At 58.7% G+C, this 27958-nt stretch overlaps 1 protein-coding gene across 3 annotated transcripts; it reads right to left on the bottom strand.

The window, feature by feature from the left end:
* Nucleotides 1-5951: 5951 nt before the first annotated feature.
* STAT3 (signal transducer and activator of transcription 3) lies at nucleotides 5952-27731 on the bottom strand. 3 transcript variants are annotated; one of them, XM_067312199.1, is made up of 24 exons: nucleotides 27650-27731; nucleotides 17547-17693; nucleotides 16517-16661; nucleotides 16252-16350; nucleotides 15721-15816; nucleotides 15538-15619; nucleotides 14995-15089; nucleotides 14628-14779; nucleotides 13974-14132; nucleotides 13753-13845; nucleotides 12864-12923; nucleotides 12494-12523; nucleotides 12291-12384; nucleotides 12160-12207; nucleotides 11738-11821; nucleotides 11213-11311; nucleotides 10876-11011; nucleotides 10580-10632; nucleotides 10399-10493; nucleotides 9964-10103; nucleotides 9289-9504; nucleotides 8920-8962; nucleotides 8405-8517; nucleotides 5952-8271 (listed from the first exon to the last, which is right to left on the bottom strand). In XM_067312199.1, the coding sequence occupies exons 2-24, from the start codon at nucleotides 17672-17674 to the stop codon at nucleotides 8216-8218; spliced, it is 2316 nt and encodes a 771-aa protein (XP_067168300.1). In that variant the 5' UTR covers nucleotides 17675-17693; nucleotides 27650-27731; the 3' UTR covers nucleotides 5952-8215. The 3 variants fall into 3 exon arrangements, with proteins under 3 accessions (XP_067168300.1, XP_067168301.1, XP_067168302.1); XM_067312200.1 differs by having other exon boundaries at nucleotides 9292-9504; XM_067312201.1 differs by lacking the exons at nucleotides 5952-8271; nucleotides 8405-8517 and having other exon boundaries at nucleotides 8916-8962.
* Between the last annotated feature and the right edge of the window lie 227 nt (nucleotides 27732-27958).

The raw sequence follows: 27958 nt of genomic DNA, 5'->3' as shown, positions 1-27958 counted from the left end.
CAGCACGGCTTGCCATGAGCTGGATCTGCACCGTCTTCTCCAGTACGGCTTGCCACGAGCTGGATCTGCACCATCTTCTCCAACACGGCTTGCCACGAGCTGGATCTGCACCATCTTCTCCTGCACGGCTTGCCACGAGCTGGATCTGCACCGTCTTCTCCAGTACAGCTTGCCACAAGCTGGATCTGCACCGTCTTCTCCAGCATGGCTTGCAACAACCCCTACACGAGGCGGTTTTGGGTGCGGAAGCGGCTGCAGCGGCAGCCGCCAAGAACCACTCCCCGGCGCAGGCACTATCAGGGCATGCAGCCCGAGCCACCGGGATTTGCAAAACCTGTGGGAGACCAGGGAAAGCGCATCCCTCATGGCCACAGGAGCCGAGGAGCTGCTTCCATAAAAGCCTGGCGAACATCGTCTCATCCGAGGGGGAATTTCCACAGGAAAGCTCTGCTGCCAGCCAGTCGGTGATGGCTGAAAACAACCCTAGCAAACACTCGGTGTCAGTAGCCAAAACACATTAACACTCAGGCAAAAGCTGTTTGTCCCCACCACGCTGCTCACCCAGCTGGGAATAGAACATGCGGGTTTCTGGTTGCTGAAAAACATGGGGAAATACGAGCTGGGCTGGGGTTTGCAATGCAAACCTGAGCGGCGTTGGGCGCCGCTGCGCCCCGGGACCGGGGGATCCCACGGCCCGACCGGCACTGCGGGCAGGAGGTTTCCACACTCCTCTTCCACGTTCGCAGTGCCGGAGCAGCAGGGCCGCGTCGGTGCCCCCGGCCTGGTGGGTGCTGCTGTGCACGGAGGCACCCGGCGCATTTGTTCCCCCTGCGGCTGGAGCAGGGTTGCCAAGGTTACTCCTCGCTCTGAGCGGCTCCGGCGCTCACTGCGCTGGTAAACACGCACCCCCGGGTCATCCCGGTTCACGGGGGCCGGCTGGGCCCTGCATCCCGCTGAGAGCCACCACGGGAATGCGGCCGCCCCCAAACCCGGCCCCAGCCCCCGCCGAGGCCATGCAGCCCCCCGGGGCGGTTTCCACCAGGCAGAGCTGAGGTTCCCCTTCCCCCGGGAGCACGAGAAGGAATGGGAAGCAGCAAAGCAAGAGCAGCCCCGAAGCAGCTCCCGAGGCAGAGGGGCGCAGGGCGGCCGCCCCGGCAGCGACCACGCCGCCCTCCTTCCCTGGCCTCGCGCCAAAGGACGCGGAGGGAATCGCACCTCTAGGAGCAAAACGGGGGAAAAGCACCCGAGGAATCACCCTGCAGCGGGCCCGGGACCCGCGCGGAGCGGGATGCGGACCCCGAGGGTCCCTTCCCAGCCCCACGCAGCCTTCGCGGGAGACGTTTCGGCGCCTCCCAGTGCCGGTGGCCATCAGCGATGCTCGTCCCGGGATGCAGTGCCGGCACGAACTGGCGGGTACCAAGGCGGCAGCGGCAGCGCTCCCCGGCTCGGCCCGCTGTCCCAGCCGGCCACTTGGCTCTGCTCAGAAGCCTGAGCGCGACGCGAGAGCGGGGCGCTGTTTTCGGAGCTGCGGCAGGCAGCGAGGGCGGTCGGCGCAGGCAGCGGCGGCTCGTGCGCAGCTGGGCACAAAGCCTCCCTTGTCCTCCGAGCCGGCGACGAGGAGGGACGTGGATGCGCCGCTGCACCGGCCAGTTGCGTGGCTCCTTTGAGGTTGCGCCTTGACGGCGGCTCTGCAGGAAAAGGATCCAACGGGAGACTGCAGAGCCAGACAGGCGCAGAGCAGCATCTCGTTGATCCCCAAAGCCTTTCGCAAGCTCGGCCGGGGCGCCACACGCTGCCGCCGCTCCGAGCGTCCCTGGGAACCCGCCTGCCAGGGGATTTCGGTGTCGGAAGGGGCTGCTTGCCCACCCCGGGCACCCTCATTCCCAGGGCCCCAGCGCTGCTGGGGGACCCACGGCCCGCTTGCAGCCTCCCACAGCCCAACCCTGCCGCGCTTGGGAGATGCAATGGACTAATTGCACGTGATGGAGCAACGGCGCGAGCGAGCGCCAGCCCTGGGAGCCGCCGGCAGACGGAGACACGCCGCAGCCTGGCGGAGGGGGAGAACGGGGGGGAGGCGGGCGCGCGGGGCCACCCCACATCCCCGCCGGTCCCTGCCCTCCGCTCCCCAGCCTGGAGCACGGCTAATTTGGCCGTTCGGCGCCGGGGCCATAATCAAGGCTGTGCCGAGGCCTCCCTAATCCCCATCTGTGGGTTTATCCCCGAGGGACTGTCAATACCGCGCAGACAGGGCTGGCCCGGGGCTGCAGTCCCGCGCGGTGGGGCCTCAGCAGGGCCTCGGGGCGAGCGAAGACATGGGCTCAGTCGCGGAGGGACGGGGCCACGCTCGGGCACTCATCCCCGACCCCATTTTCCTTGTCCCCGGGGGCCGAAGCGCCCTTTGGAAGGGGCTCGGCAGAGCGCGGGAGCAGCAGCAGCCCCCTCGCCATCGGTGTGCTTGCATCGCCCACCGCACGCCGGCTCCCCCGGCCCCAGCGCTGCCCGGGCAGGTGGCCGCCCCCTCCCCATCCCGCGCCGCCTGCGGTCCAAGCTGCTTAGCCACGTTTGGAAACCCCTAATCCATGTGTGCTCAATGCAGATGCCGGTGCCAGTCCCTTCCCTGCTGCGCTGCCTCGGAGAGGAGCTGGCAGCAGGGAAGGAGCAAAGCCACCCGGTGACCTGCTTCGACACCCGCAAGCGGCCGGCAGCTCCACAACGCCCCGGCTCTGCTGGCAGCAGTGCTTCCTCGGGGCACAGAGGGGCCTGGGCAGCCGTTCAGGGACCAGGCTGTCCCCGAGCACGGAGAAGCCCCCCTCCAGCACGGCTTTGCTGGACGCTCCCCGAGTAGGCGCCCCGGCAGCAAGTCCTGTTAGATCCAAAACTGCAAATCACGTGAGCGACTTCGTGCTGACGAAAGACGCCGCTTCCTGCAAGGTTCCTCCGTTCCAGCCTCGCAGGCAGGCCGAGAGCACCCCGCGGGGCCGTGGCGGGTGCTGCCGCGCTGCTCCCTGGCTCCCTCGCGCCGCGGGAGGGGAAGGTGCCGGGAGCCGAGGCCGCCAGCGTGGAGGGACAGAGCTGCTCTCTGCTCTGGAGGAGGCACGTTCGCAGGCGCTGGGGGCCCCGGGCTGTGTGGGGCTTGGTGCCCGGCTGGGACGTGTGGCTGGAGCAGTGCATGGGGCAGGGAGAGCGAGGCGAGAGCAGCCCGGGGTGCAGAAGTGCCACCGCACCGCAGCACCCAGAAAGCAGCCTGTGGCTGCCCAGCCCTGAGCCCTCCCGGCTGCAGCAGGGTTGAAGCCTGCAAGCGTTCCCTGCTGTGCATCCTTGCTCCGGCTGGACTTGGGGCCCTCACAGCCCTGGCCACTCCAACGGAACCGGGCAGGATTATGCCTGGGCAGGGAGAAAGCGAGGAGCCCAGGCCTGCACCTGGGGTGACCTCCAGCCGCTCAGAGACCCCCCGGGTTAGGCAGGTGCAAGGGCCGGGGCTGGGGCAGGTGCCTGGTCCACGGGTGCCGCAGCCGGGCTGGCTCCGAGCAGGGAGCTCCAGCAGCCGCCCGCGCCTGCTGCGAGGCAGGTTGCTGCCTTTGCCAACAACTCTGCCACTTGGAGCACCCACAGTAGCAACAGTTGGGATTAGAGCAGCAGCTTAATTACCAGGAGTTAGTCAAGGGGCCGGGCCCCACGGCCAAACCGGCCTCGGCAAGCAGGTTGCGACGGGCGCAGCAAGGCACGCGAGTGCGGGGAGATAAGGAACCACGTATCTGCACCAGTGTGGGACGGGACGAAGCATTCCCGGCAGCGACGGTTACAGCAACCCCAGGTTTTGCATATCAGTAAGAAGATCCCTTCTTCTGGCACTTTCTGCTGCATCCTGCGGCTGGCAGAGGGGAGCTGGAAAGCAGCTGGGAAGGGAGGGGGGTGTCCCCAGCGCCGGGCTGGGCAGCATTCCCATGGGAGCCAGCCAGGAGCTCAAGGGCCATCGCCAGCTGGTGAGCCAGCGCCTTGAGCTAGCCCCGGGCAGCAGCTCCTGCAGGGGATCTGGGGGATTTACTGAGCACGACCCTGCATGAAAAATCCCCCTGCTAATCCTGCCCGGATGGAGCAATAATCTGCCTCTCGCCCTCACCGGAGCACCAACACTGCAGCCGCCCCCCTGTCCGGCGGCTCCGGCACCGCAGCTCCGGGGCGAAGCCTTGCAGCCGATGCGGGTGCCCTGCTGCCGGTGGATCAAGCACGTTCCTCACGGTGCTGGCAAACCCAGCCCATTTCAGGGCTGCTTTTGAGTGTTACTGACCCCCAAGCAGGGAGTTTATCTACCCCCTTCTCCAGCACCAGACCTCTGTCCAGGCACTGCCCTCTCGCTCGCACAGTCTCCCCCACTCAGGCCACCACTCACGGGCCCCTCGTCCGTTCAAGTTTGTCAGCGCCCCCAGAGGGGCCACCTACACAGACCAGGCTCCGTCGCCAGCCGTGGGCTCCCAGCCCCATTACAACATGTACCCACAGGAGTAGGTGCCACCGTCCCCCCAGCCCCAGGCCTGCTGGTGGCCAGTCCTGTCCCCCGATCCTCACCGCCTCTCCCCCTCCTGCAGACCCAAGGCCGAGCTGGACCCCGAGGAAGCCTTGGACCCAGCCGCAGAGCCAGGAAGACCACGGTCCTCTGCAGACCCCCTTGTCCCTCCCCTCACAGCCCAGGCCAAGGCACCATGACCAGCATTTCTTTCCCCTTGGACTCCTTGGGCCAGCCCAGCCAGGGCCTGACATCATCTCGCCACCAGCACCCCCTAAAGCAGCATTTTCGTCTTCTTCCTTTCCTGCTACGGGGCAGGGGCCTGGCTGCACCGCAAGCACCCTGGCACCAAGGGGAGAGGGGGCGGGTGGACCCGCTGCCCTCAGCCGCTCTGCAGCACCCCGGGGCACGGAGGCCGTCCGCGTCCCCCCGCGAGGGGACGGGGGTCTGCCCCCGGGAGAGGGGCAGGGCGCAGCTCCCCGGCTGCGGGAAGCGCTCGACACCGCTCCGGCGCGTCCCCACGAGAGGGCAGGCCAGGCCCGCGCTGCAGCCCGGCAGCGCAGCCCTGCGCCGGCAGGTCCCGGCTGCCCCCCCCCCGACGCCGGCACCCTCCCGCCCAGGCCGGGGCGCACGGCTCGCCCCACCGCCAGGGCTGGATGCAGCCCCAGGGAGCCAAGCCAGCGCCCAGGGAAGCGGTTGCTTCAGTTCTGCCTCCGTTCCCACCGCTGCAGCTGCGGCCCCTTCCCCGCCATGGGAAAGCCGCAACGGAGAGGCGGCGGCGGTGGAAAATCCCGCTGCAGCTGGAGACGCAGCCACAGGGAAGCGAGGCGGCACCTCCGCCGGGAGCCCTCTCCACCCCCAGGCAGAGGCGCCCAAGGGCCCCGCTGCATCCGGGCCTCGGCGGGGAAGGAGTGCCCCAGCTCCGGAAGAGCCCCTGGCTCCGGCCCCGGGGTCAGCTCACCCCAGCACCCTCCACGGAGGGCAGGGGGTTCCCGGCCCCCCACGCCGGCAGCCGCGGAGGGGAGCCTGCGCAGAGCCCCAGCAGCTGCAGCGCAGAGACAGGGGCCTCCCCCCCAGCACCGGAGGTTTCCTTTACGCAAGCAGGAGCGCCAGGCACCGCGCTCGGCCAGACAGAAACCAGCCCGCGCGCTGCTGCGCCGAGATACGGCCGTCCCCCGCCATGCCTCCCGCTCCCTGCTGCGGGAAGCGGCCTTGCCGCGCTCAGATAAGACGGGCAGCCCCAGACGGGGTGACCCACGTGTGCCGGGCAGCGGGGCAGGCCCGGGTGCAGGCAGCTCCAGAGCAGGCTGGTTCGCACTGAGCAAACCACAGCACTCACGTCTGCGCCGGCGTTTCGCTGACGGAGGCCCCTAGTTCCTGGAGGGGAATTAACGCAGATGCCGCACGCAGGCGCAGACGCAGCTGAATTCACAGCCGGGAGAGCACGTCGCTTTAGAACCTTTATTCTGGAGAAAGTTAAAGCCTGTAGATACAGCGATAAAATATACAAAAAAATAAAAAATTTTTACAGTATTGAATGTTGCTCAGGACTATGTTGACTGCAGCTGGAGGCAGCTCCGTGCAGAGCACGGCGGCAGGCAGGGCGCACGGCCCCTGTCTCCTCTGAGCACCCACCGAGTTCAAAGGACTCTCCTGTCCCCGTGGGCGGCCTCGGCCCCTTTCCCTGCCCACGCACAGCGGAGGGGGCTGCCTGGACACCAGAGCCCTCGCTCCCTTCCCTCGGCACCAGGCACAGCTCGCTGGACGGAGCCCACCCACCGCACTGCCCCCTCGCCCCCTGCCCGCGCGTACGGTGTGATCCTGACCGGCGCGGCCCAGGCTGTGAGCTTACCCCACGGGTCCTCGCTGCACAGCGAAGCCAGTAACACCCCGCGCTCTGGAGCCGCACAAGACAGGGGCCCGACCTGCTCCACAACAGCCCACAGCGTTGTCACCGGCACAGATGATCTAGCACTTCTCTCCACCCAGAGCCAAATTAAGACGTGTCAGAGACCTGTAAAACCCTGGGCTGTTTCCCAATAAAACACTGCTCTGCCGATGTGACCCACTGCAGTGCCCAGTGAACCAGCCTGGACACAACCTCAGCGCCTGTGGCTCTTGCAACCCTGCCCCAGAGCGCAGGGACTGGCAGAGCGCAGTGTGCAACCCCCCCATGCCGCCCCACTGCTCCCCACGCCAGGCAGCCGAGGCCCCGGTAACACAAGGGGCTTCCAGACGCTGTTCTGGGAGGCAGGCAGCTCCCACACTGCCTCTCCCTCCCCTTTCTTGCTCATCAGTGTCCTGTTCAGGCCGGGGATGGGAACCAAAGCCCAGTGCACGGAAAGGGCCGGAGGGCTCCCCCCATTTAGAGAAATACAGAACCACAACTTTCACTAAGGCCAGCTTCCAAACTTTCCTCGACCCTCAGAGTAAGGAAACTCACAACACCCACACGATCTGTGTCCAGTGTTGGCTGATAGCAGATTCCTCCCCCTACGTATACCCTGCTCCCTTCAACCCTTGCCACCTCCTAGCTTAACGCTGACAGCCAACTTCCAACAAAAATGCCATGCAAAGCCCCTGAGAAGCTGCAAATCCACCAACTGAGACATCACAAGCCACATCAAAGGGAAGAGGGTCAAGCCTGGCCACTCACTGCAGGTCAGGCTGGACCCAGCAGCATCCCCCTCCTCACCAGGGTCTGGCAGGTCTAACTCTGCATAGACAGAAGTGCAATCTTGCCCCTGTCACTAGCCTGATCAAGGGGCCAGCCAGTCAGGATGGCCAACCTGGTTATCCGCAGGTCCCCAAAGGACCAAGAACGGATCTGAGATACAAATGCTGCATGCTCACAAGCATGCACTGGTGTTGGGACACTTCATTGCCCTTCCCCAGGGCACTCCTTGCACTTGCTGTCCCAGCAGCACGTCCAGCAGGACTTGCTGTCCCAGCAGGAGCCCTGGGGCTGCTGGACCCAGCTGGATCTCTCTGCCTGCAGCAGGAAGCTGGCGGCAAGAACAGAACAACCAAAACTGCCTGCTGGCAGCAAAGCCCAGGCGGAGTCCAGCAGAACCATTACCTTCACAAGACAGGAGCGTCTGGGTCCATCCACCTCTGAGCTGCTTGCTGGTCCACCTGGCCAAAACCAGGGTCAGCAGAAGGTGCAGAGACAACATCACCCTGCTGTCAGCTCTCAGAGGGCTGGTGGGGAGCCTGCAAGCCAGACCCTCCGCCGTTTCAACATGGGTTATCCAATGCACTGTGCTATGACTGGCCAATCCCCTCTCAGCTACCAGGAGGCAAATCCAGATTCGAAAGATCTTCATGGGCTTTTAGACACTGGCAGTCAGGAAAGCAGCTTTCAACAGCAGGCAGCACAACAGGGGCTGCAAAAGCATTTGTAAAAACTGAGGCTGCAATCGGAGGCTGATAGGCACTTGAATGAGCAAAACAATAATAAAAAAGTGTGTTATGGAAGGAAATAGAAAAAGGTTTATCCCCCCTCCCCCCAAAGAGACAAATGGCACCACCATGGAGAGGTGGTTGTTCACTTGGGTCAAACAAGGAAATTGGTGGCAAGGACCACAGCCCCCAGCTCCTCCCAAGGAAAGGCCCAGAGCAAACGTGACCTAGCAGGGCGAGACTGGGGGAGCTATTCGGAGCCAGGAAGCCTGAGTCCTGGGAGGGCCCCGAGAGCACTGGTGGAGCACATCACATTGGTGAAGAAGCACACTCTGGGGTCAGCTCCATGTCGAAGGTCAGCGACTCTGCAGGGAGACACAGCGAGAAGTTACAGGGCCTGTGTGCCCGGAGCAACCCTGAGGGGCTGAGTCTTGACCCCTAGAGCTCTGCCTACAGCCAGGCTCTCCCCTCTCAGGCGCTGCAGCCCACCGGACCCACCAAACTGGCCTCCTGCGTTGGCCTCTGCTCCCTCGCTGTTATTGCCAAACTGCATGAGCGAGTCCAGGGTGCGTGGGGACATGGGCAGGTCGATGGTGTTGCTGAAGGAGGTGCTATTAGAGGGAGGGAAGGGAATACAGAAACCACGTGAGTCAGATCCCGGCTGGAGCAGTGACCGGAGCTCTCCAACACCACTACCACCCCACCAGCCTCAGGGCACAAGATAGCCCAGGTCCCAAGAGCGGGGCTCTCCAAAACACAAGGAAAAAGCCAAGGAGGGAGGAACACCCGTGGTTAGGGCTGGAGCCTGGCTCAGACTCCCCTTGTGGCCTCCTTCCACGCAGGCTGCGAGCCTCATGGCGCAGGGGCAGAACAGTCCAAGCTGAGGGGGTCCCAGCCACCATGTGCAACCAAGCAGTGGCAGGAAAGAAACCCCCTCGAGCAGGGCTGCACACACAAACGCTCCCCCGGGCAGCAGCCCTGTGCTTACAGATAACCCTCCCAGGAACACTCACGGGGTGACACAGATGAACTTGGTCTTCAGGTATGGAGCAGCACCTGCAGAGAAAGAGCAGACTCGTCACCAGCTGTCAAAGGAGGAAACCAGCTCTCTTCCCCCTCTCTGGAAGGGCACAGCTCTGCAAACAGCACACACCCACACAGCGGCTGCTGAGCCCTCATGCGCTGCTGCAACCCTGCATGGGCTGCACCGAGGAACGTGCTCCCAGGCATAGTCCCATGCTGCAGCTGGGCCCTCCCATGACCTACAGCAGGACCCCCCAGCTAGCGACGGCTCTTCCACCTCAGAGCTGTCACTGAAGCGACCCCACGCGACTCGCCAGCTCGCACACAAGAGCGGCGCCAGAACACAGAAAGTCAACAACTACCTGAGTCTGTAGCTTCAGAGTGTTCCTGGCTCTCAGGGCGACAGTACTTCCCAAACGCTTCCTCCTTCGGGATATCCGGGTACAGATACACCAGTGGGGACACCAGGATGTTGGTAGCATCCATGATTTTGTAGCCCATGATGATCTCCGCAAATGACATGCTGTTTAGCTGCTGCTTGGTGTAAGGCTCCACGGACTGGATCTGGGTCTTCCCTGTACAAGGAGACTTTTGACACAGGGCAAGACAAGACACCTGCATTCCTCAAGCAAAGGCAAGGGCCTTCCTCAAACACCCCAGGAGCAGCAGGGACAAGACAGACCGGCCTGGGATCGTGCTCAGCACAGCAGAGCTGCTGCATGCGCTTGAGCTGCAGCACGTTGGCATCAAAAGGCATCAACAGGCCACAGAGACCTGTCAGGCAGTTTCAGCAGCCTGGAAAACTGCACCATGATGACAACACATGGGCAGGGGCACCCTGCATGCGGAGACCAGCAAGGGGCACCCAGGCTAGTGCTCAAAGACTTAACCTAGGGAAAGGGCCTGTCAGCACAAGGATAAAGGACAAATATCATCGGTGATGATGCCACAATCCAAACCCTGTTCGGAGCCAGGAACACTGGCTGAGCAAAGCACCACACCCAGGGCAGCAAGGGAAAGAGGAGCAAACGTACCACTGATATCCTTCTCCACCCAGGTGAAGGTGATGCCACCTTCCTTGCTGCTCTCGCTGAACCGTAGCAGGAAGGTTCCTGGTGGCTTGGTGCTCAGGATGGCTCGCTCCCGCTCCTTGCTGATGAACCCCATGATGTACCTGGATGGCAGGGAAAAGAGCATGCCAGGGTGAGGGCACACTGGGGCAGCTATTCTAGGGCATGAGTCCTGCCAGTTCTCTGCACTGCACAGCTTCAGGCAGCCGTAGGGCCTGGCCTCACCATCAGCAGAGCTTTCAGACATTCTCAGGTGCCAGGAAGGGTTTTTGCTCTGAACCAACCAACAGGGCCAGGGCCAAAGAGGCATCCCAGGAGAGCCCACTGCTTGTACCTGGAACAAGCCACCCCCACCTCCCTCGGGACAGGGTTCCCAGACTGACACTGGGTGAGGCTCACCCTTCATTCCACAGTGCCAGGATGTATTTCTTCACCAAGTCAATGATGTTGTCCAGCCAGACCCAGAAGGAGAAGCCTTTGCCAGCCATGTTCTCCTGAGGAAGAGTACAGAGAGGCTGTGAATGCGGCTTGGACAGCGGACAGCCAAGGAAAGACACTCAGGAGGAAAGGGGAATTATACCTTGCAGAACTTGGCCCAGGTGATTTGACAGCCGGAGTAATTCACACCTGGCCCTGGCAGAGAAAAACAGGAGCATCAACATTTGGATAGAGTTGTTCTTCCAAAGACACCTTTTCCACGCAGCAACTCAAGTCTGCAGTGTTTCAGGGAAAACCAAACAATTAAGAAGTAAAGCTCCCTTCCCAAACCATGCAATCTTACTACTGTATTGCATTTACAAATGGTTCTCATGGAAGCCACCCCTGAGGATGGCTACAGACAGCAGGGATAAGCAGGACACCCAGGACGGTGGTTACCTAGAAGTTTTTCTGCCAGTGTTGTCAGCTGCTCGATGCTGAGACCACGCTTGGTGGTGGAGGAGAACTGCCAACTCAGCACCTCTGCCACCTGGTCCCACGTCCCGATGGGGGGCTTGGTGAAGAAGTTCACGTTCTGCACAAGGAAATACACAGCCCTGAGCAGGGCACCGGACATAGGTGGGGGCCAGATCCCATCCTAGTCCTGCTGCCACTGCTGGGCCACAGCTTCCCCCATCACTTCCTCTCTCTGCCTGCAGCCTGGCTGCTGGGGGCATCCGGCCCCAAAAGCCTGCACCGCATCTCTGCCGCCCACCCCCACAGCACCAGGCCCTACCTTGGGGTTGTTGGTCAGCATGTTGTACCACAGGATGGACGCCCAGGCATTGGGCATCTGGCAGATGTTTGAGATGACCACAACTGGCAGTGAGTGGGTCTGCAAAGACAGGACGTGATCATAGGCTGGGACATCTCACAGGGCCCTGAACTGCCCTGCAGGACAGCAAGCCTCAAACAAGTGCCTCCCACCCCATTCTCTGTGCAATGTGGCCCGTACACAGGAAGGCACAGCCACACGGCAATGGTCCATAGCACCCCTCCGGCTGAGCGCCTCCTCAGCCCTGCAGCCCTCTCCACCATGACCGGCAGCTGGCCATGCTTCCTGCCTCTTCCCTGTAGGCCTTCTCCAGCCAGTCCAGAAGAGCAGACACATGTCCAGCACAGGCCAAGGCCACAGCTCAGCCAGACCCACAAACAGACACAACTGTTTCATCTCTGAGAGAAAGCAAAGTGTCCTCAGGGATGCTTCCTCTGCACCCAGGCCTGGCTCACTGCAGAGAGGGGCAGCTGACCCACAACTCACCTCCAGGTCAATCTTCAGCCCCTGGTGATAAACCTCTGTCTCAAAGGTGATGAGGTGCAGCTCCTCAGTGACTATCAGTGAGGCCTAGGGTGGAAGAGGACGCAATGAGCACACAGGAGATACCTGCCCTCAGCCTCACCCAGGGGACACGTGGCCATTGGGGCCAGCACTGCTGCTAAGGTCTCTGCTGCTGGTCTGGCAGCTGCCAACACATCAGATGGTGCCTGCGAACACTCTCTCTGAGGGCAATGTCCCCACTTCCCCTTTCTGTGGTTTAGCTGCTTGATGTGGAATGAGACTCAGAGTGGGCAGACAAGAGGAGATTGCTAGGGGTGCTCCAAGCAGAGCTGTCAAGCAAAGAGCCTGGCAGGCTCTCCTAACCAGGGGCCCCTTCCCCGGCGCTGCCCTGGCTCAGCACTTACATCACAGTTGGCTCTTCCTCCATTGCCACATCGCTGCTCCCGCAGTGTCTGCAAAGAGAAGAAACAGGCTAAAGCAACACCTTAGGCACAAGGCCTTAATAAGAACAGCCCTGAGAGCACACTGTACCCACCAGGTGCTTGAACTCTGCTGAGAGGCTGCCGTTGTTCGACTCTTCCATGTTCATCACCTTGGTATTTGTCCCCAGAATGTTAAACTTCCGGGACCTTGAAAGAGCAGACACAGTGTGGCTGACAGAGCGCTCCTCAGAGCTTACTCATGGCAAAAATGTTTGCCAGGGTTATAAAAAGAGACAAGAAGCAGCACTGCACTTACCCCCTAAGGGCTGCAACATCACCAGAGTCCCTGGGAAAGGGGAGAGAGAGAGCACAGAGTCAAGGTGCTAGCCTTCCCACACGGACACAGAGAAGCAGTGAAATGCAGCACCAAAGGAGCTGGTGTGCGGGATTATCTGCACCGCAAGAGTCCCACAGGCCCCAAAGGTCGTGCCCTGCACTTGACACTGAACCCTGGGACCCACTGCCACCCTGCACAGGGTGGCAGATCCTGCTACTCCCCTTCCACTCAGGGTCATGCTCGCCCTTCGTGCAGGAACGGAGACCCGATGGCAGCAGGAACAGCCCAGGGAGCAGCAAGTCCCATCCCAGATACCCCATCCACTTGCCACCAGGATCACAGAACTCACTTGTCAATGCAGACTTTAATTTTCAGCTGATAGTTCAGCTCTGGGAACTTGACCAATAACCTGCAAAGAGCCAGGAGATGTGCAAGTGAGCATGAATATCCTGCACATGCAAACAGCTCCAGTTAAAAACAGAACCTGGCATAAACTGTGGAAGAGACTGGGGCTGGATGAACAGCAATTCTGTGTGCATGCCCAGCCTGGCAGCACCACGGTTCACCCCACATGGTCCACTGGGACACAGTGTTACACAGCTCATCTGGCTTCCCTGAATCAGTCTGCACACAGGACTGTAATATGTCAGCCCCCACACCGTCCCCAGAACAGGGGAGGCGTTAATGCTCTCATGAGTCCCCCTTCAGCAGAGCCTTTCAGCTGTTGACTGCTGCCCACATCATGAAGAGACATCTGCTCTGAATGAGCACCATCTGCACTGCTCTGTTGCCAGATACTTCCACATGCGAAGGGGGCAACTGGGGCACAGTTGGGACACGATGAACATGCTCCAGGGCAGAGCTCGGTGTCAGAGCAGGAGCGGCTCTCTGCAGAGGCTTGCGGGGGACACAGACCTGCTGAGAGGCAGCTGGCCAGGGAAACACTGATGCTTCCTGCCTCCCGCCCCCGCAGCAGGATTTACCAGAACCCGGCTGCCTCCAGGAATGTAGCAGATCCCCAGCCAGCAATCACCATGACTGCACTGAGTCACCCGGCTGCACACCAGCAGAGCCAGCTTGCAGGGATTCATTCCCTCCCGGCCTCCCAGCATTCCCCAGACAAGCTGGAGGCGGCATCCACACCAGCGTTTCCTCTGGAGAGAGCTCCTAGTTTCCTCGTTGCACGGCTCCCTCCCCACACCCACAGCATAGACAGACTGCAGGGGCCAGCAACACACCTGACTTTGGTGGTGAACTGCACGCCGGTTTTGATGACCAAGGGCCGGTCAGGGTGCATCGGCATGCAGGGCTGCCTCTCCACAACAAAAGCGCTGCAGGGAGAAAGCGCAAGGGACCACGGTCATATCTCAGACCCCATCACAGCACACTGACTGCCCACCCCTCCCCACACTCCCTGTAACCCAGGAACTGCTGACAGCTCCCTCCCAGCGCTCAGCACCTTTTCATCAGATTCCTGAATAGCTCTACAATCCGCTCCTCCAGCATGGGCCGGTGTTGGACAATGGGGTCACCCTTGTAGGATACTTTCTGCTGCAGCTCTTCCAGCTTCTTGATCTGCTGCCGGGTCTGTAGCTGTGATTCCGCAAGAGAGGTTATCCTAGGGGAGGCAGGAAGGACCCGTGTTAGCTCTGGCTGCCAAGCCACACACCCCTGCATGGTCTCAGACTACCCATCAGAGTCCTTCTCTTCCCTCAGTGGTGCATGAGAGGAGAATTTCTACACCAAACCAGCAGAGAACAGAATGGCCTGTGGCTCCCAACTCAGTGTATTTCTTTAGGCCATGAACTAAAAAAAAAAAAATCCGCATGCACCTGAGTTCTGTAGAGAAACACCTGCCAAGGGCTTAGAAACAGCCACGCAGTAACAGGAACTCCTTACAGCAGCCTTGGAAATCCCGCAGGCATAGGGCTAGTAATTCCTGCCATAGTGCCCACTATTCAGGATCAGTGTGACTAGCGGATTACATCTGTGCTTGCAGGCATCGGTGGCCATTTTGCAAGGACATTCCCAGAGGCAAAGAGATCATTTCTATTGCAGGTGTTTGAATGTAGCTTCTCAAGGGACTGATGCAACTGCCAACCAGCTTCCTTACCAGTTCTCCAGCCGGTCAAGGCAGATATTGGGCGGGCCGCCAATGCAGGCGATTTGCTGCCGTCTTTTCCAGTCTGCCAACTCCTCATCTGCAAGCATCTTCTGCACATACTCCATGGCTGACAACAGTCCAGCCAGCTCACTCACAATACCCTATCAAGAAAGAAACCAGGACCCTCAGCACCCTCTGACTTCCTTCAAGATCTACAAGTTTCACAGAAAGAAAGAGGTCACCGAAGGTTGCACTTCAGTGCTCCTCTCAGACACGGCCACGTATGAGCACTAAACCCGTATCTCAGAGAGAGGGCACCTCTGCACCACAGAGGGATCTGGAGGGCTAGTCGCTCATGAGTGCATGCACGCCATACCCTTCGCATTTGGTCCAGCGCCGTGAGCATCTGCTCCAGTTGCTGCATTTTCTGCCGGGTCACTGACTGATTGTTTCCATTCAGATCCTGCATGTCTGCACAGGGAGGAGAGAAAGCTTCAGCCGAGCACATGGACTCCTACCTTCCCAAGGTTCACACAAACAGGAGGCTTCCACAGTCAATTACAAAGAAGCAGGCACCCCAGAAAGCTGTCAATCATTAAGCAGCGCTCTCTCACAGCCTCTGCCACCACAGTCTCCAAGCATCTTGCTGGCTTTAGTACACACACAGCAAGGATATCACCTCTACATGCCAGTTCTCTATTCACACCCCAAACAAGCAGAGCTCTGTTTCAGCTCCCCTGAAGGCCCTGTCAGTGGCAGAAACAAAAACAAGATTTCTCCAATTGCCATGCAAATGCCCTGAGCCTAAGCTACCTTTTTTGCTTGGAAGGGTGCACTGGGAGGGCTGGAACACACCCTCCAGCACATTTCCTTACAGGAACACACTTTGGTTTGCCAGAAGCTAATGAGCTTCCATTACCTCCTTGGCTTTTCAAAGTCTTGTAGTTGAAATCAAAGTCATCTTGGAGATTCTCCACCACTTTCATCTTCTGCTCCAGATCCTGCAAGGCCAGAGATGTAGATTTGTTCAAAGCACTAAATCATCACGGTGCTCCTGGTAGCACTGGGGAAAGGAGAAGATGCCTAGGGAGCGCACACATACCTGCACCCTCTTCCTCACATCCTGCAGATGCTGCTCCAGCATTTGCTGCTTTTCCGTCACTACAGCTGCTGTCGGATGTGTTGCCTGTCCCCCTTGCTGCAGGGAAGACGAGAAGGACTTAGAACAGGGGCTAGGACCCAGAGATACATCCCTCCCACCCTGAGGAGGTTTTGCAGGAAGAGCCTTCACTCTCTCACTATCAAAAGCCAGTGCAGCTGCTTGCTTGCTTGCAGTATTAGCTACAGGACTGCACACCAATGCACACAGTGCAGGGCACACCCTACTCGAGGGATGACAATCCCCAAGAGACCAGAGGTACAGGAGAGATGGATGCACACCAAAGCAGACAGCCATCCCAGGTAGACAGCACGCAGGGTACATTCTCGCAGAAAGCAGTTGCTGCCTGGACAGCAGGAGGTAAGTTACCAATCACTGCAACTCGATCATCTCCTTCAGCAGAAGAGATCTATCATTACTGAAGGAAGCAGGAAAGGACCACCCCAGGACACCACCTGCCCCCAAGCCACTTACTTGGGCTGCAGTTGCAGCTGTCTGAAGGAGCCGGGACTCTTCCCACAGGCAGCGAGCCACGATGCGGGCTATTTCCATTGGCTTCTCCAGGTATCGGCTCTGTAAAACATCCAAACCCCCAAAGTTAGCAGGTAAAATGCAACTCCTGGGATTTTCAAATCCTTTAAGGTTGCAGTTTGAACTGTGCAGAGGAAGCCATTAGAACGGCACAGGCTCCCCCTGCCAAACCAGTACTTAAAAACAAAATGGGTGCTTCCTGCCCCACCTGCAGAAACTGCTTGATCCGTCGCAGGTTGTGCTGGTACAGTACATTGGACTCCTGCAGGAAGCGGCTGTACTGCTGGTCGATCTCCCCCAGCAGGTTGTGGAACACCAGCGTGGCATGCGACTCCTTGCTGGCAGCGTACGCCCTGCAAGAGGCAGAACACGAGAGTCCTGGGCATCCAGCACAGACTAAAGGAGCAAGGCAGTGCGACAGGCAGTGCTGCAGACACCAGGCAGCTCTGCTCAGACCCTCCATCCCCCACGTGCCACTTAACACCCCAACGGTCTTCCCAACCTACACCAGAACAAGGATCAGAGCAGGCCTGTCCTTCCTTAATTAACATCAATAAACTGAGCTATTACTGCAATCTGCAACCAAGCTTCCCCCACTAGAACTGACTGCTTTCCCTGGGGTGTGCACAGAAGCTTCACCGAGCTCACCCACACATGCAGCCATCAAACCGTTCACACAAGGGCAGGGTGTTAGAGATGTTTTAGGCTCGTGCCTCAACTCTGGCTTTAAGCCAGACAGACAGCACACACAATCTCCTCACCAGTCCCACATGCTCTCTGAAAAGGATCCAAGAACAGGTGCTCCATTTCAGCCTCATTTACAATAGAGGACAGTGTAAGTCAACCCTGGATGTGAACACCTTTGCTTTGGATCTTCCCCTTTTCCAGATCTGAGGTTTGGCACTGCATGCACAGACTTCTGCTCCCTTTCACATCACACATCACATCTCACAGGGAGCCAGAGTAAGGAAGAATAGCTCTGCAAGGCCAAGAGCCTAGAGAGACAGGTACAGCCCCTCCAAACTTCTCTGGCACCCGCTACCATCCCAACCCTTCTGTAGAGCAGAGCTCAAGTGTCCAAAGGAACACAAGACCAGCAATCCACAGTCAATCCTCCCATTGGGAAACAAACACTGGAAAATCCCTGCTTGTCCTAAGCAAAGGACAGCCCCTCCCCTAAAACACAAGGGCGAGTGTCCCAAGCAAAGTCTGCATGCCAGAGTTTCGCAAGGCCTTACCAGTCCTGGCTCTCAATCCATGGAGCCAAGAACTGCCGGAGCTCCATGGGAAAGCTGTCACTGTAGAGCTGGTGAAGCTGCTCCAAGTACCGAGTGTCGAGCTGCTGCAGCTGGTTCCACTGCGCCATCCTGGCCGGCTCCGGAAACCTGGTGGGACAAGCACAGGTACCGGTCAGAGCAGCAGCGGCTGCAGGCACCCTGCGAGACCCCACGGAGCTGCGGATGCCGAGCTGCGCATCGCCGGTACAACAGTAGCGGTTGGGAAGGCTCCCTCCCTCGCACCGTGCCTGCTGCTGGTGGGGACTGCTTCCCCGCACGGCGTCACTCCGGGCGCAGAGCCCCAGCACGGCGCCTGCGGCTCAGGCCTCCTGCAGCTCACCTCCCTCAGCGCAGCTGGGATCAGTGACAGGGCTGGTGGCATCGGAGCTGGCTATTAGGGGAGAAGCTCCAAGCCTGCGGGCATGCTGGGACCAGCCGGCATTCCTGGGAGAGCAGCAGAGGCACACGGCTCTGGATTTACCCTTGGCAGGAGTAGACCCAAACCAGAGGGCAGCAAGAGGGTTGTCTTGCTACGCTCCTCACTGCCCAATGCCCAGCTTGCAGCTAGGCCTGATCACATTTGACTCTGATCCACGTGCCTTAACGATCCACAACCGGAAAGGTGCATGGCTTTGCCTCAGCCTCAGGAGATAACAAGTCCACAGCTGCTCAGAGCAATAAAGCAAGTTGGTTTGGAAGACAAGATTCACCTCGTGCCGAGAACCAGGTTTCTGTGTTTATCCCCGTAGCACAGGTCTGATACCTGCTCAGGAGGCTCAGAGGCCCAGGCGCTACGTACTGCAACGCAAGCCACCATTGCCTGCTTGACCGCTTGAGTCACCAAGTCACGAGGAACCCAGCCTGAGCCAGAGGCAAGGCTGGAAATTTTGTGAAGGCAACGCAAGAGTCTCATGTTACAGCGTGTGGGGAGCCACAGATCTCCCCTCCAGGGAGTCCCCCACAGCTCACCGACTGGCAGCAGTGGTGCCAGCTGCCCAAATGCTGCAAAGCGCAAGCCTGTCCCACGGAGCGGCACAGCCACTTGGGAGCCCGTATTGCGAGGTCTGAGGAGAGCGGCAAGAGACTTTGCCTTCTCAGCGCAGGAGGACAGAAGTGGCCTTCACCGCCACGCCAGCCCACAGCTCCCACCTGGCGCAAAGCGGTTCTGCAGGGCTGCGTCACAACTTCTGCTCTCCCTCCGGGGAGGGCCGATGGGGCTCACACACGGCGCAGACCTGGGAAAGAGCCAGGGCTCGCCTGAGACCAAGGCACTCTGCTCCAGAAGAGGTGGCACGAGCAAGGCCCAGAGCAGTGGCACTTCCCACCGAGGGCAGCCCGGGGCCAGGGCTCCGGCCTCGGGAACACCGCCCAGCTAGGTCATTTTGCTGGGCGTGCAACTCCGGGCCCACGATTTCGCAGAGCTCTCAAACATATCTTCACACACATCATGAGAGATGAGCCCAGGCCCAGAGTCTTTGGCGATGCTACTCACACGTTCAGGAGTTGGTTCCCATTCAGCAAAACCCTTCCTGAGCTTGCAGCAAGTCCCAGTTAACTGCACAGGGAGCTCTGGTCCAAAGAGACCTAGGACTGGCACCAAATTCTACCTCCAGGCTCAGCTGCCACAAGATAAGAGCTTCCCCATGACAACAGGAGGTCAGCTTTGAGCTCAAAGTGCAAACGCTGCTGTCGTCACTAACACATGGGCCTACGTTGAGAGAACAAGGAACCACAGACCAAAACCACATCATTAGCAAAGTAGTAAGTGCATGCGTATTATGGGGAGCATGGGGAAAGAACCATCCTAGCTGGGGAGGAAAAAGGCCCTTTTCACACCTGCGGTAATTTTCATCCCCAGGCACTAGCCCACCCGAGCCCCCCGAGCCGCGACACTCCGACCGGCGCAGCCCCATGACACTGGCAGATGTCGGGCTGAGTCATGCTTGGTGAAAGAAGAACTACCGTCTCCTTTTGCAACCTCAACTGCCTATAGAAAATGAACAATAAAGAAACCAGACCAATAAACAAGAGGAGAATCCAGCTACATCGCTCCATCTCAAGAGACTCAACTCGAAATCTAGCTGAACGTGAGCGTGAGAGGCAGTTTCGGGTCCTAGCCCTCCCTCCCCAGCTCCCACCCTTCATCCCTGCCAGGGCCAGCTTTCTGAGAACAGCAGCAGAGAGGTTTCATTCCCAGTTGCCTCAGCTGAGAGGCCGAATAAAGCGAGGATTCTGACTCATTTTCTTTTCACCACACAGAGTGAAATTAATGCAAAACATCTGAGATCACAACAGCAGAGCTCGCGCTGGCAGTGGTAGCTTGTGGCCATTTGCAACAGATTATAGGCAGCGCAGCAGACACAGGATCTAGCTGCCAAGCTGAACTTTATCCTCTCCCATCCCCGTGGAGGATTTCAGCAGCATAAAAACACAAAGGACTTCGGGAGGCCATAAACCTGCAGGGCCGAACCCCAGGCCCAGTAGGACAGAGGTAGCTGAGGCACTTACAGATTGAGACAGAGATCCCGTGACTCAAACAGGTACACAGGCCTCGCTTAGGTTTGTTTGCAGACCCACCTCATGCCCCGTCCTACAGCCTTCATGCGTCTCCTTACACTGCAGGGTCAGGCCGGGCTAAAAATCATTCCATACCCAACTCCTAATGCCATCAAACCTCTTGCACCAGCTGCCAAGCTCCCAGCACTGGGCAGCATTGAGCACAGGGTAGAAAGCTCACGGGCTGGATTTTGAAGTTCAGCTTTCATCTGTTTGGCTTTAGCACCATTTGAGTGCACAAAAGCACATTTCCCAAGCGCCCAGCTTCAGCAAAACTCTTCTGTCTCCTCGAGAAAGGCACCATTTTCCAAAGCTTTTCTACCTTTTCACCAGGGGAAAGAGGAAGGGGTCTTAGACCCCTTAGGTCACTAGAGACACATACAAGATTTTGATCTGGTGCCAATTTCTTCCACACGCATGCCCTCCAGCCAGACTGTGCGAATGCCTGCGTCTGCTCCAGGAGGGCAGGGAAGGAGCTGCAGAGCTTACAGTAAGTGCAGAAGGCGGAGACTGCCAGGAAACAACAGAAACAAGGAAGGAGTAATTTTCGAGTTAGCTACTTCTGTATCAATAGAAATCAAACTAAAACTAATGAGGGGAGAGCAAGCTGTGCTCAGGAAGCAAAGGCATCAAGCCCTACCAAACACCAACAGAAAAAGTCACTTCCCCACAGAAAGATATTTGCTTTTCTGCAAAGGTCATTCCAGCAAGTGACACGTCAGCTTGGGTTTGGAAATGGCTCGGCAGCCCGTGCACGAGCAGGCCAGACGCGAGCAGAGCACCAGCCTGGCAACGCCGCCGGCCTCACGGAGAACAGGCTGCCGCCGAGCAGAGCCAGCGCCAGCCCGCAGAGCCCGGCAAGGACGGGAGTCCCAGGAGCGTCCTGCATTCAGTGTGGAGCTGGTGGGGCTGGAGCAAGCCAGGGCACGGCTCCCTCTCAGGTGCTCCGGTCCCGGGGCAGCAGGGTCCAGGGTGGCTGGAAATAGGTGAGCACCGAACAACTGGACCCCAGGGCCACAGCAGGAACAGCTGCTCCTACGGTCACTGCTTTCTGCAAGGGCCAAACTGGCTTCCATAAGACAAGAGAGGAAGTAACGATGCTGAAGCCTCAAGGGCCGGCAGAGCTTCTTCCCCCGGCACACAGCAGCCTCTGGGAGCTTGCTAATCCCTGGTCCTGGTTGTACGGGCTGCTGCAGATGCTCAGCATCAGACACCGGTGGTCATCCACACAGGACCGACCACAGACATTCAAAAAGTAGAATTGGAAAATGCAGCTACCGGTAAAACTTTCACCCTTCACAAGTCCCATGTGTGTCTGCGGCAAAGACAACTTCATCTCTCCTGGTCCCTCTTCCTCACCAGTGAGCACGGTGCATGCTAAATACCAACCCAGAAGTGAGCTGTGGCTGTGAAGCATTCCCAAAACACAGCCCCTGGGCAAATGCCTGCCAGGGAGGACAACGCCGTCCTTCTCTAGTCCCCACACTGCTACCGCAGGCAGCCAGAGCGCAGCGCCAGTTTTGAGCCTTGCCTCGAGCGCTGCCCCAGGCCTCCCAGGTACACAGGGCCGTGCATTCGTGTGAGTTTCTAGCAGCAGAAGAGACGCCCGCCAGCACGTTGCCCCAGGCGTGAGCTGCCCACCCACAGCTTCTTTACCAGCCTCCGTGCCACAAATCCCCACTTACTCCAGGAGTCACTGCACAGCACGAAGAGCTGATTTTAACTAGCCGGCTTTGCAAGATCATTCAATGCACAGACTGCCTCAGGTTACTGCCACCAGACACTTTCAGCATCACTCTGTTCTGATGTTTGTTGCACATGGCTCTTTCCCAGCTTTTTAGGATGCTGTTTGTAAGGAGAAAGAAAGGGGAAGTGTCCTGTCATAGACTGAGACACAGGGAAAGGAAAGACACTAGCACTTAACATGGAGTTAAATAGTTTTTCAGAACTTCGTTGCATCATGTAGCCCAAGATGACAGAAGCAACATCCACAGGACATTAGCCTTCAAGAACAATCCTCGGGTGCGATCTTCAGAGAAGACCAGGTGAACAAAACCTGTTTTTAATGGAACAGTAAGTGAAAGGGATGAGAACAGAGAGACCAACTCACACGAGTCTGTAAAGGGACAGACGTTCCCTGAATCTCAGAGTAAAACTTGGCTTTATTCAACAGGGCTTTCGTCACCCCAGGACCTTAGCTTCCTGTATGTGCTGACCACAAGCGCCTTAGCTGCAGTTCACAGCTGCTCACCGGGCATCCCAAATTCCCCATTCTGATGTGGATTCGGTTCTTTGCTGGGGACTGCAGCTGCCAGGCTCAGGTCAACGCTATAGCAGCACGGGGAGCACCCACGGGTGGCTGCTGTGCCCTCACAGCCCTTTTCCCTCGGCACTAAAGGCTATTACTATAGCACGAAGCATGCGGTGCTTCCTAGCTCCAGGCGAGCACTCCAGCTCCTCCACAGGGCACGGATGCATCTCATCCAGTCTGTCTCTACCCTGTTTTCCATGGAAATAAATCCAAGATATATGGGCCAGGCAAGAGCTGAAAAACTACAAGTCACCAGGGTGAGCTCCGCCATCTCATTTCCTGTTGCACCACAGCCAAAGACCCCCAGGACGCACTGACCAAAAGCTTAATCATCCCCTCAGGAAACTGCAGCTGCTCTCCCAGCCCGTCTGCTGCTAGAGAAACCTCCGCAGCTCTTCGCAAGGAGCCGAGAACGGGTGCTGCTGGGCAGCTGCTGCAGTGATCAAAACAGAAAGCAAAGCGGAGACCTGCTTCCTGGAATAGCCAGCCCCAGGGCAGCCCGAACATCAGCCCTGGACTCATTCTAGGACACCGCCGCATACTGCGCAAAGCGGCTCACAGATGGACTTTCCCTACTGGGCGTCAGCAAACAAACCAGATTTCACTTAATTGAGACCTTGACCCCAGCAGACCTTCCATAAAGAAGGTCAGAGCCTGGGTATTTCTGAGCAATATCTGAGCCCGAATCTGCAGAGCACAGAAAGGCCAAAAGCAAAAAGTTCCCATGCTACAGTGCGACAGCGGCATTTGAACTAGAATTAGCCACTTCTCACTTCCACAAATAGCTACTGGACAAGCCACCGAGCAAATCCGGGCTTCTGTTCAAGCGCAAGATCCTCCAAGGTTTCCACACCACAGCGCATGCTCGCTGGCTCCAGGAAACGGTCTCCCCGTCACAGGCCCCCGAGAAGCATTCTCTGTCGCACCAATCCCTGAAAAACAGAACTCGCACGCACCGAGACGGGCTGCTCCGCCTCATCCCACTGTAAACAGCTCTTCACAAGGCTGGCGGCTGAGGAAGTAAAGGAAGTCACGGCAGCCCACATGCACGAGTACACAGTCGCGCACGCACAGCAGCTCTGCCCTGCTCAGCAGCAGCCTGCAGGGCCAGCAGCCGCCAGCGAGCCGTGACCCATCCCCGCAGCAAGGCGAGCCGTCTGTCAGCCGTCCTCGCGCCCCGCGGGCTCGGTTTCGCTCAGCTCTCACTTCCCACCTCAGCACGTCTCCGAGCGCAAGCAGCAGATCGCGCAGAGTTTTTACAGCTCCCAGCTCACCAGGAGCCTGACCTGGCAAAACTTGCACATGCTGCTGCAAGAAGACAGGGCCAAGAAGAACAGCCTCAAGAGGTGCTTTGCTAAAACATGGGCTCGAGCCAACCGCGACAGCTCTGCTGCACTGGGCAACGCGAGCTCACGCAGCCCCAGGGAAGGTGCAGTATGACAGAGGTCAACCCACCGTCGAGTGAAAAGGCAGAGGAACGGCCGGGAGTGCTAAACCAGCCAGGAGGCAACTCAAAGCCCTTCTCTCTCCTGAAGGGCTGGAGAGGAGAGAAGCTTCTTCCTTTAGTACAGGATCTAGCTCCAGCTCCTCCCAGCATCAGCAGAAAGTAGCCAGCAGGCCTGAAGCACCAACTGCCCTGGAGGAAAAGGGCCCCTTTGACACCCGTTACTGCCAAAGTCACCAGCATTGTGAAAGCTTCCCTCTAGTTATCCCCAAAACGTCGAGCGGGATCCTCTCGCTAGCCCAGCAGTGCCACCAAGAAGCCTCCCTTTCCTAGGTTTAAAGATCTGAGGGTTGAGCCTTTCCGATTCCACGTGGCTTGTCTGTCTCTGTGGTTAGCCTCTCCTTTCATCTCTGGAACAGAGCCAAAGAACAACTGATGCTACCAGGGCCGAGTATGGCATGATGCAAGCGCTGAGGTAAACAAGCTATCCAGAGCTCAAAATGAAGTTGCTAAAAGTAGCCTGAGAGCTAAAGTTCATCTTTCTTTAGCTCCACTGCAAGGATAGACCATGAGAGCCAGGACTGAAACCCAACAACTCCTGCTCTGAGGTGTGTACTACCACCAGCAGCTTGGGAGAGCTACTGCATGCTTGAATAGTCTTACTCTAAGCTCCTTTCACTCCATCAAGGATCGCTTGTCCTGCGAATAAATTCCAAGACTGCCCCGATGGACTTGCTTGTTTCTGGAACATGCCTGAGAACACATCTTACCTGCAGTCCAACTTTCAGGGGCTTCACAACAAGCTTCACAAGCAGCAATTATTTCCAGAGGCAGCATGTACAGAGGGGAGTCACTGCAGGGGCCCCTCAAAAATACTGCAGCACTTCTCACCCTCTGCCACGCTAGCCAAGCGGAATGAAGTTTAGTTACCAACAGTTTTGCACAGTTCATATTAACAGACTTATCACCCGCAAGAGCGTCATGGACTCTTGACACAGACACCATCAACAATGCTTCAGAGGAACCTCATCTTTCAAAAGAGCAGCACTGTGTGACTGCAATAAAACAAGGAATCTCACTGCCACAAGTTCTACACAACCATCAGCAGGCTCATGAAGAACTGCTCTTCTAGAATAAGAAAGCTAATTACTCCAGCAAACACAAGAGCAAATTTCAAAAAGACTGTTCATTAAGAGAACTCAGCTCTGCTCCTCTGGAGCATTTCAAAGCCAGCCCTGGAGGTAGAAAAATGAAGTAGTGATGCAGAGATGTGAGAACAGGGTGACACTGTAGGGCAGAGGGACGCTTCGGGTGATCTTGCAGCCACAGTGCAGCATTCTTTGGATAAATCTACATGCCACAACTGGCCATTCCTAATTTCGGCTCAGGAGCTCTGCAGCATCCAACTCCCATTGCAGCAGCTGCTGGTAACGCTGTCGCCACCATCGCCAAAGCAGACGATGCCTTCCTGCCTTGGCTGGCAGCGACCGGGCCCCAACTACACACTCCTCCCATCTTCTACTGCCTTGGCTCCAGCAACTCTGACGTATCCATGGGAAACAGCAGAAGGGACTTCACTGGGGACTAAACCTGACAGCAATCAAAGATTCAAGATGGAAACGGGGGTCAAGTGCTCTGACATGCACACGTGCAGGGCCCTTCCTGAGAGCTGGCCTAGGACAACACAACCTCCCCTCTGGGCAAAGGGCCCCGTGACCTGCCTCTGCTCCGAGTGCACAGCACCTGCCTTTGGTCATGCCCTCTCTCGCAGGGGCACAGCAACACACAGACCAAATACGGAACAAGAGCTGGGTGCACACACACCTCTTCCTAGGGAAAGAGATGCAGGACAACGTCGTGCTGAGCAATCCAGGAGCAGAGCAGAGGACCCTCAGCGAGCAGGAGAGGTGGGCAGAGCTGACTGTCCCTGCAGAGCACTCGGTCAGCTCAGCCACACGGTTCAAATATTCACCTGAGATATGCACCTCGACAACACTGCTCTGGACCCTCTCCTTGGCTGCTCTTCACCATTGCATCTTACCTCTTGCAAGAACAGCTATTAAACCAAAACTTGACACAGGCAAAAGAGCCCAAGCAAGATATTTTTGAGCAGTTATAATCAAGGGATGGATAAAATTGCAATCCTGAGTTCACAGCTCTATTAGAAATGTGAATCAGTTCTTTAAGCTTTAGTCTGATCAGATGCAGCACCCTCCCCATTTAGGCTTTCAGTCTTGATTACAAGTCATTTCAACAGCATGAAAATTTTACCTCAGCATGTGGCACAGGAGCGGCATCACTGAGAAATCCATGAATATCTGTCCCAAATCCTCATTCAGGTGCTCTCAAATTCATGAACCAAGGGCTATTTTGTGGTTAAAAACCCCAGGGTACACACACTTTGTGAAAATTCAGCATCTGGGCTCAATCAAAACAGATCAGACTTCAGCTCCTCTATTTCTGCCCTGCTAGTCCAGACATTTTCCCCTCTGAAAAGCTGATTTAGGCTTTGAACCTTCTGTCAGTTTGACACAGCATAAGGGTACTTATTAACAAACTCATCTCTGCATCTGTACTTGAAGAGTGGGGATTGTACGTGCAGCACGCAATGAAGTCAGTGTTTCAATGGCTTAGAGTCAGTTTGGTCATCAGCAGCTCATCAGCTTCTAGTAGCTGCCACTGCCCAGCAAGAATTTGCTCTGAACTTACTGGGAGCTGTGGGAAGGAGACAAACCCCACCTGCAACTGTAACGCCAGAGGACAAGGTTAAACACTATCTGGGTAACTTTGATTCCCCTTGAGCAGAGGGGTAACACCCTCATCTGCTGCTGAGGCACCAGTCACAGCCCCTTTTCCTGCAGACCAAACATCCCAAGACAGCCGCAGTTCGAGGCACAGAAACTCGATAGCGGCTCACAACAAAAGCGAAACTGCCCAGCGTCCGCGCAGCCGGCCTGCAGGGCTGCACAACACAAACACGCCTGGCGACAGAAATCGAGACTTCAAACCCACGGGAGGCCCAGGGCACAAGGGGAGTCTCCGGAAAAGACCTCTTTTGCGTGCAGACGGGGCCAGGCTGCGCTCGCCTGTCTCCACCCAGCCGTGTCCTGACCCTGCAGAGAATCCCGCAGGCTGGAGACGCCACCGGAGCAGCCCCCCGGAGCGGTGCCGTGCCTGCCCCGCCGAGGCCCCGCACCCCACGCAGCTCCTGGGTGCTCTGGCCCTTGGCGGCAGCGGGAGCCGTGCCCACCTGTCCCGGCGCCGCTCGGCAGAGCTCAGCCCCGAAGAGACGCAGGCCTTGCTGTCGCCCAGCGAGCAGACAGCGCCGGGGACCCAGCTCCAAGCCGGCACCAGGCCCTGGCACCCAGGGGCCCTGGCAGCCCGCACCAAGCCCGCACCCTGGCGGCCCCCCAGCACCAAGCCCGCACCCTGGCGGCCCCCCCAGCAGCCCTGGCACTACTTGCCCGGGGGACAGGCAGCACCAGGCCTTGGCATTTGGGGGTCCCGGCCCCCCGCGGCCCTGGCACCCGGAGGTCCGCCAGCACCGACCCAGCGCCCTCAGGCCCCGGCAGCCTGGGGACAACCAGCACCCGAGGGGCACCCAGGCGCCACCGGGCACCCATGGGCCCCCCCCACCTTGGGCCCCCAGCACCCCCAGGCCCCCTCGGGACCAGAGGGAGGCGGAGCCAGGGCCCCCGGCCCCCCCCCAGCACTCCCGGGCCCCCCCCCCCCACGGGGCGACCCCGCGCTCACCCGCGGTCCCGGGGGCGGCGGCGGCTGCCGGTGCCGGCGACCAGCAGGGTCCGGACCCTGCCCGAGTGACGAGAAACCTGCTGCCCGGCCGGCCCCGCCCCCGTGCGCGTCACGCTGGAGCCGGCCAATGGCGGCGCCGCTGCCCCCCTGGCTCGCGAGGGACGGGCCCTCGCGGCCAATCAGCGCGGCCAGCCCCGCGGCCCGTCACCGCTCGCGGCGGCGCGGCGGCAGAGGGGGCCGGGTGGGGGGGGGGGGGGCGGGCGGCCCGTGCAGGCTGTTCCCGGACGGCGCCGCCCTCCCGCCGCAGGG

The sequence above is a fragment of the Apteryx mantelli genome, chromosome 28, assembly GCF_036417845.1.
Source record: "Apteryx mantelli isolate bAptMan1 chromosome 28, bAptMan1.hap1, whole genome shotgun sequence".
In the NCBI taxonomy this organism is placed as follows: Eukaryota; Metazoa; Chordata; class Aves; order Apterygiformes; family Apterygidae; genus Apteryx; species Apteryx mantelli.
This window is presented reverse-complemented; position numbering and strand designations above follow the sequence as displayed.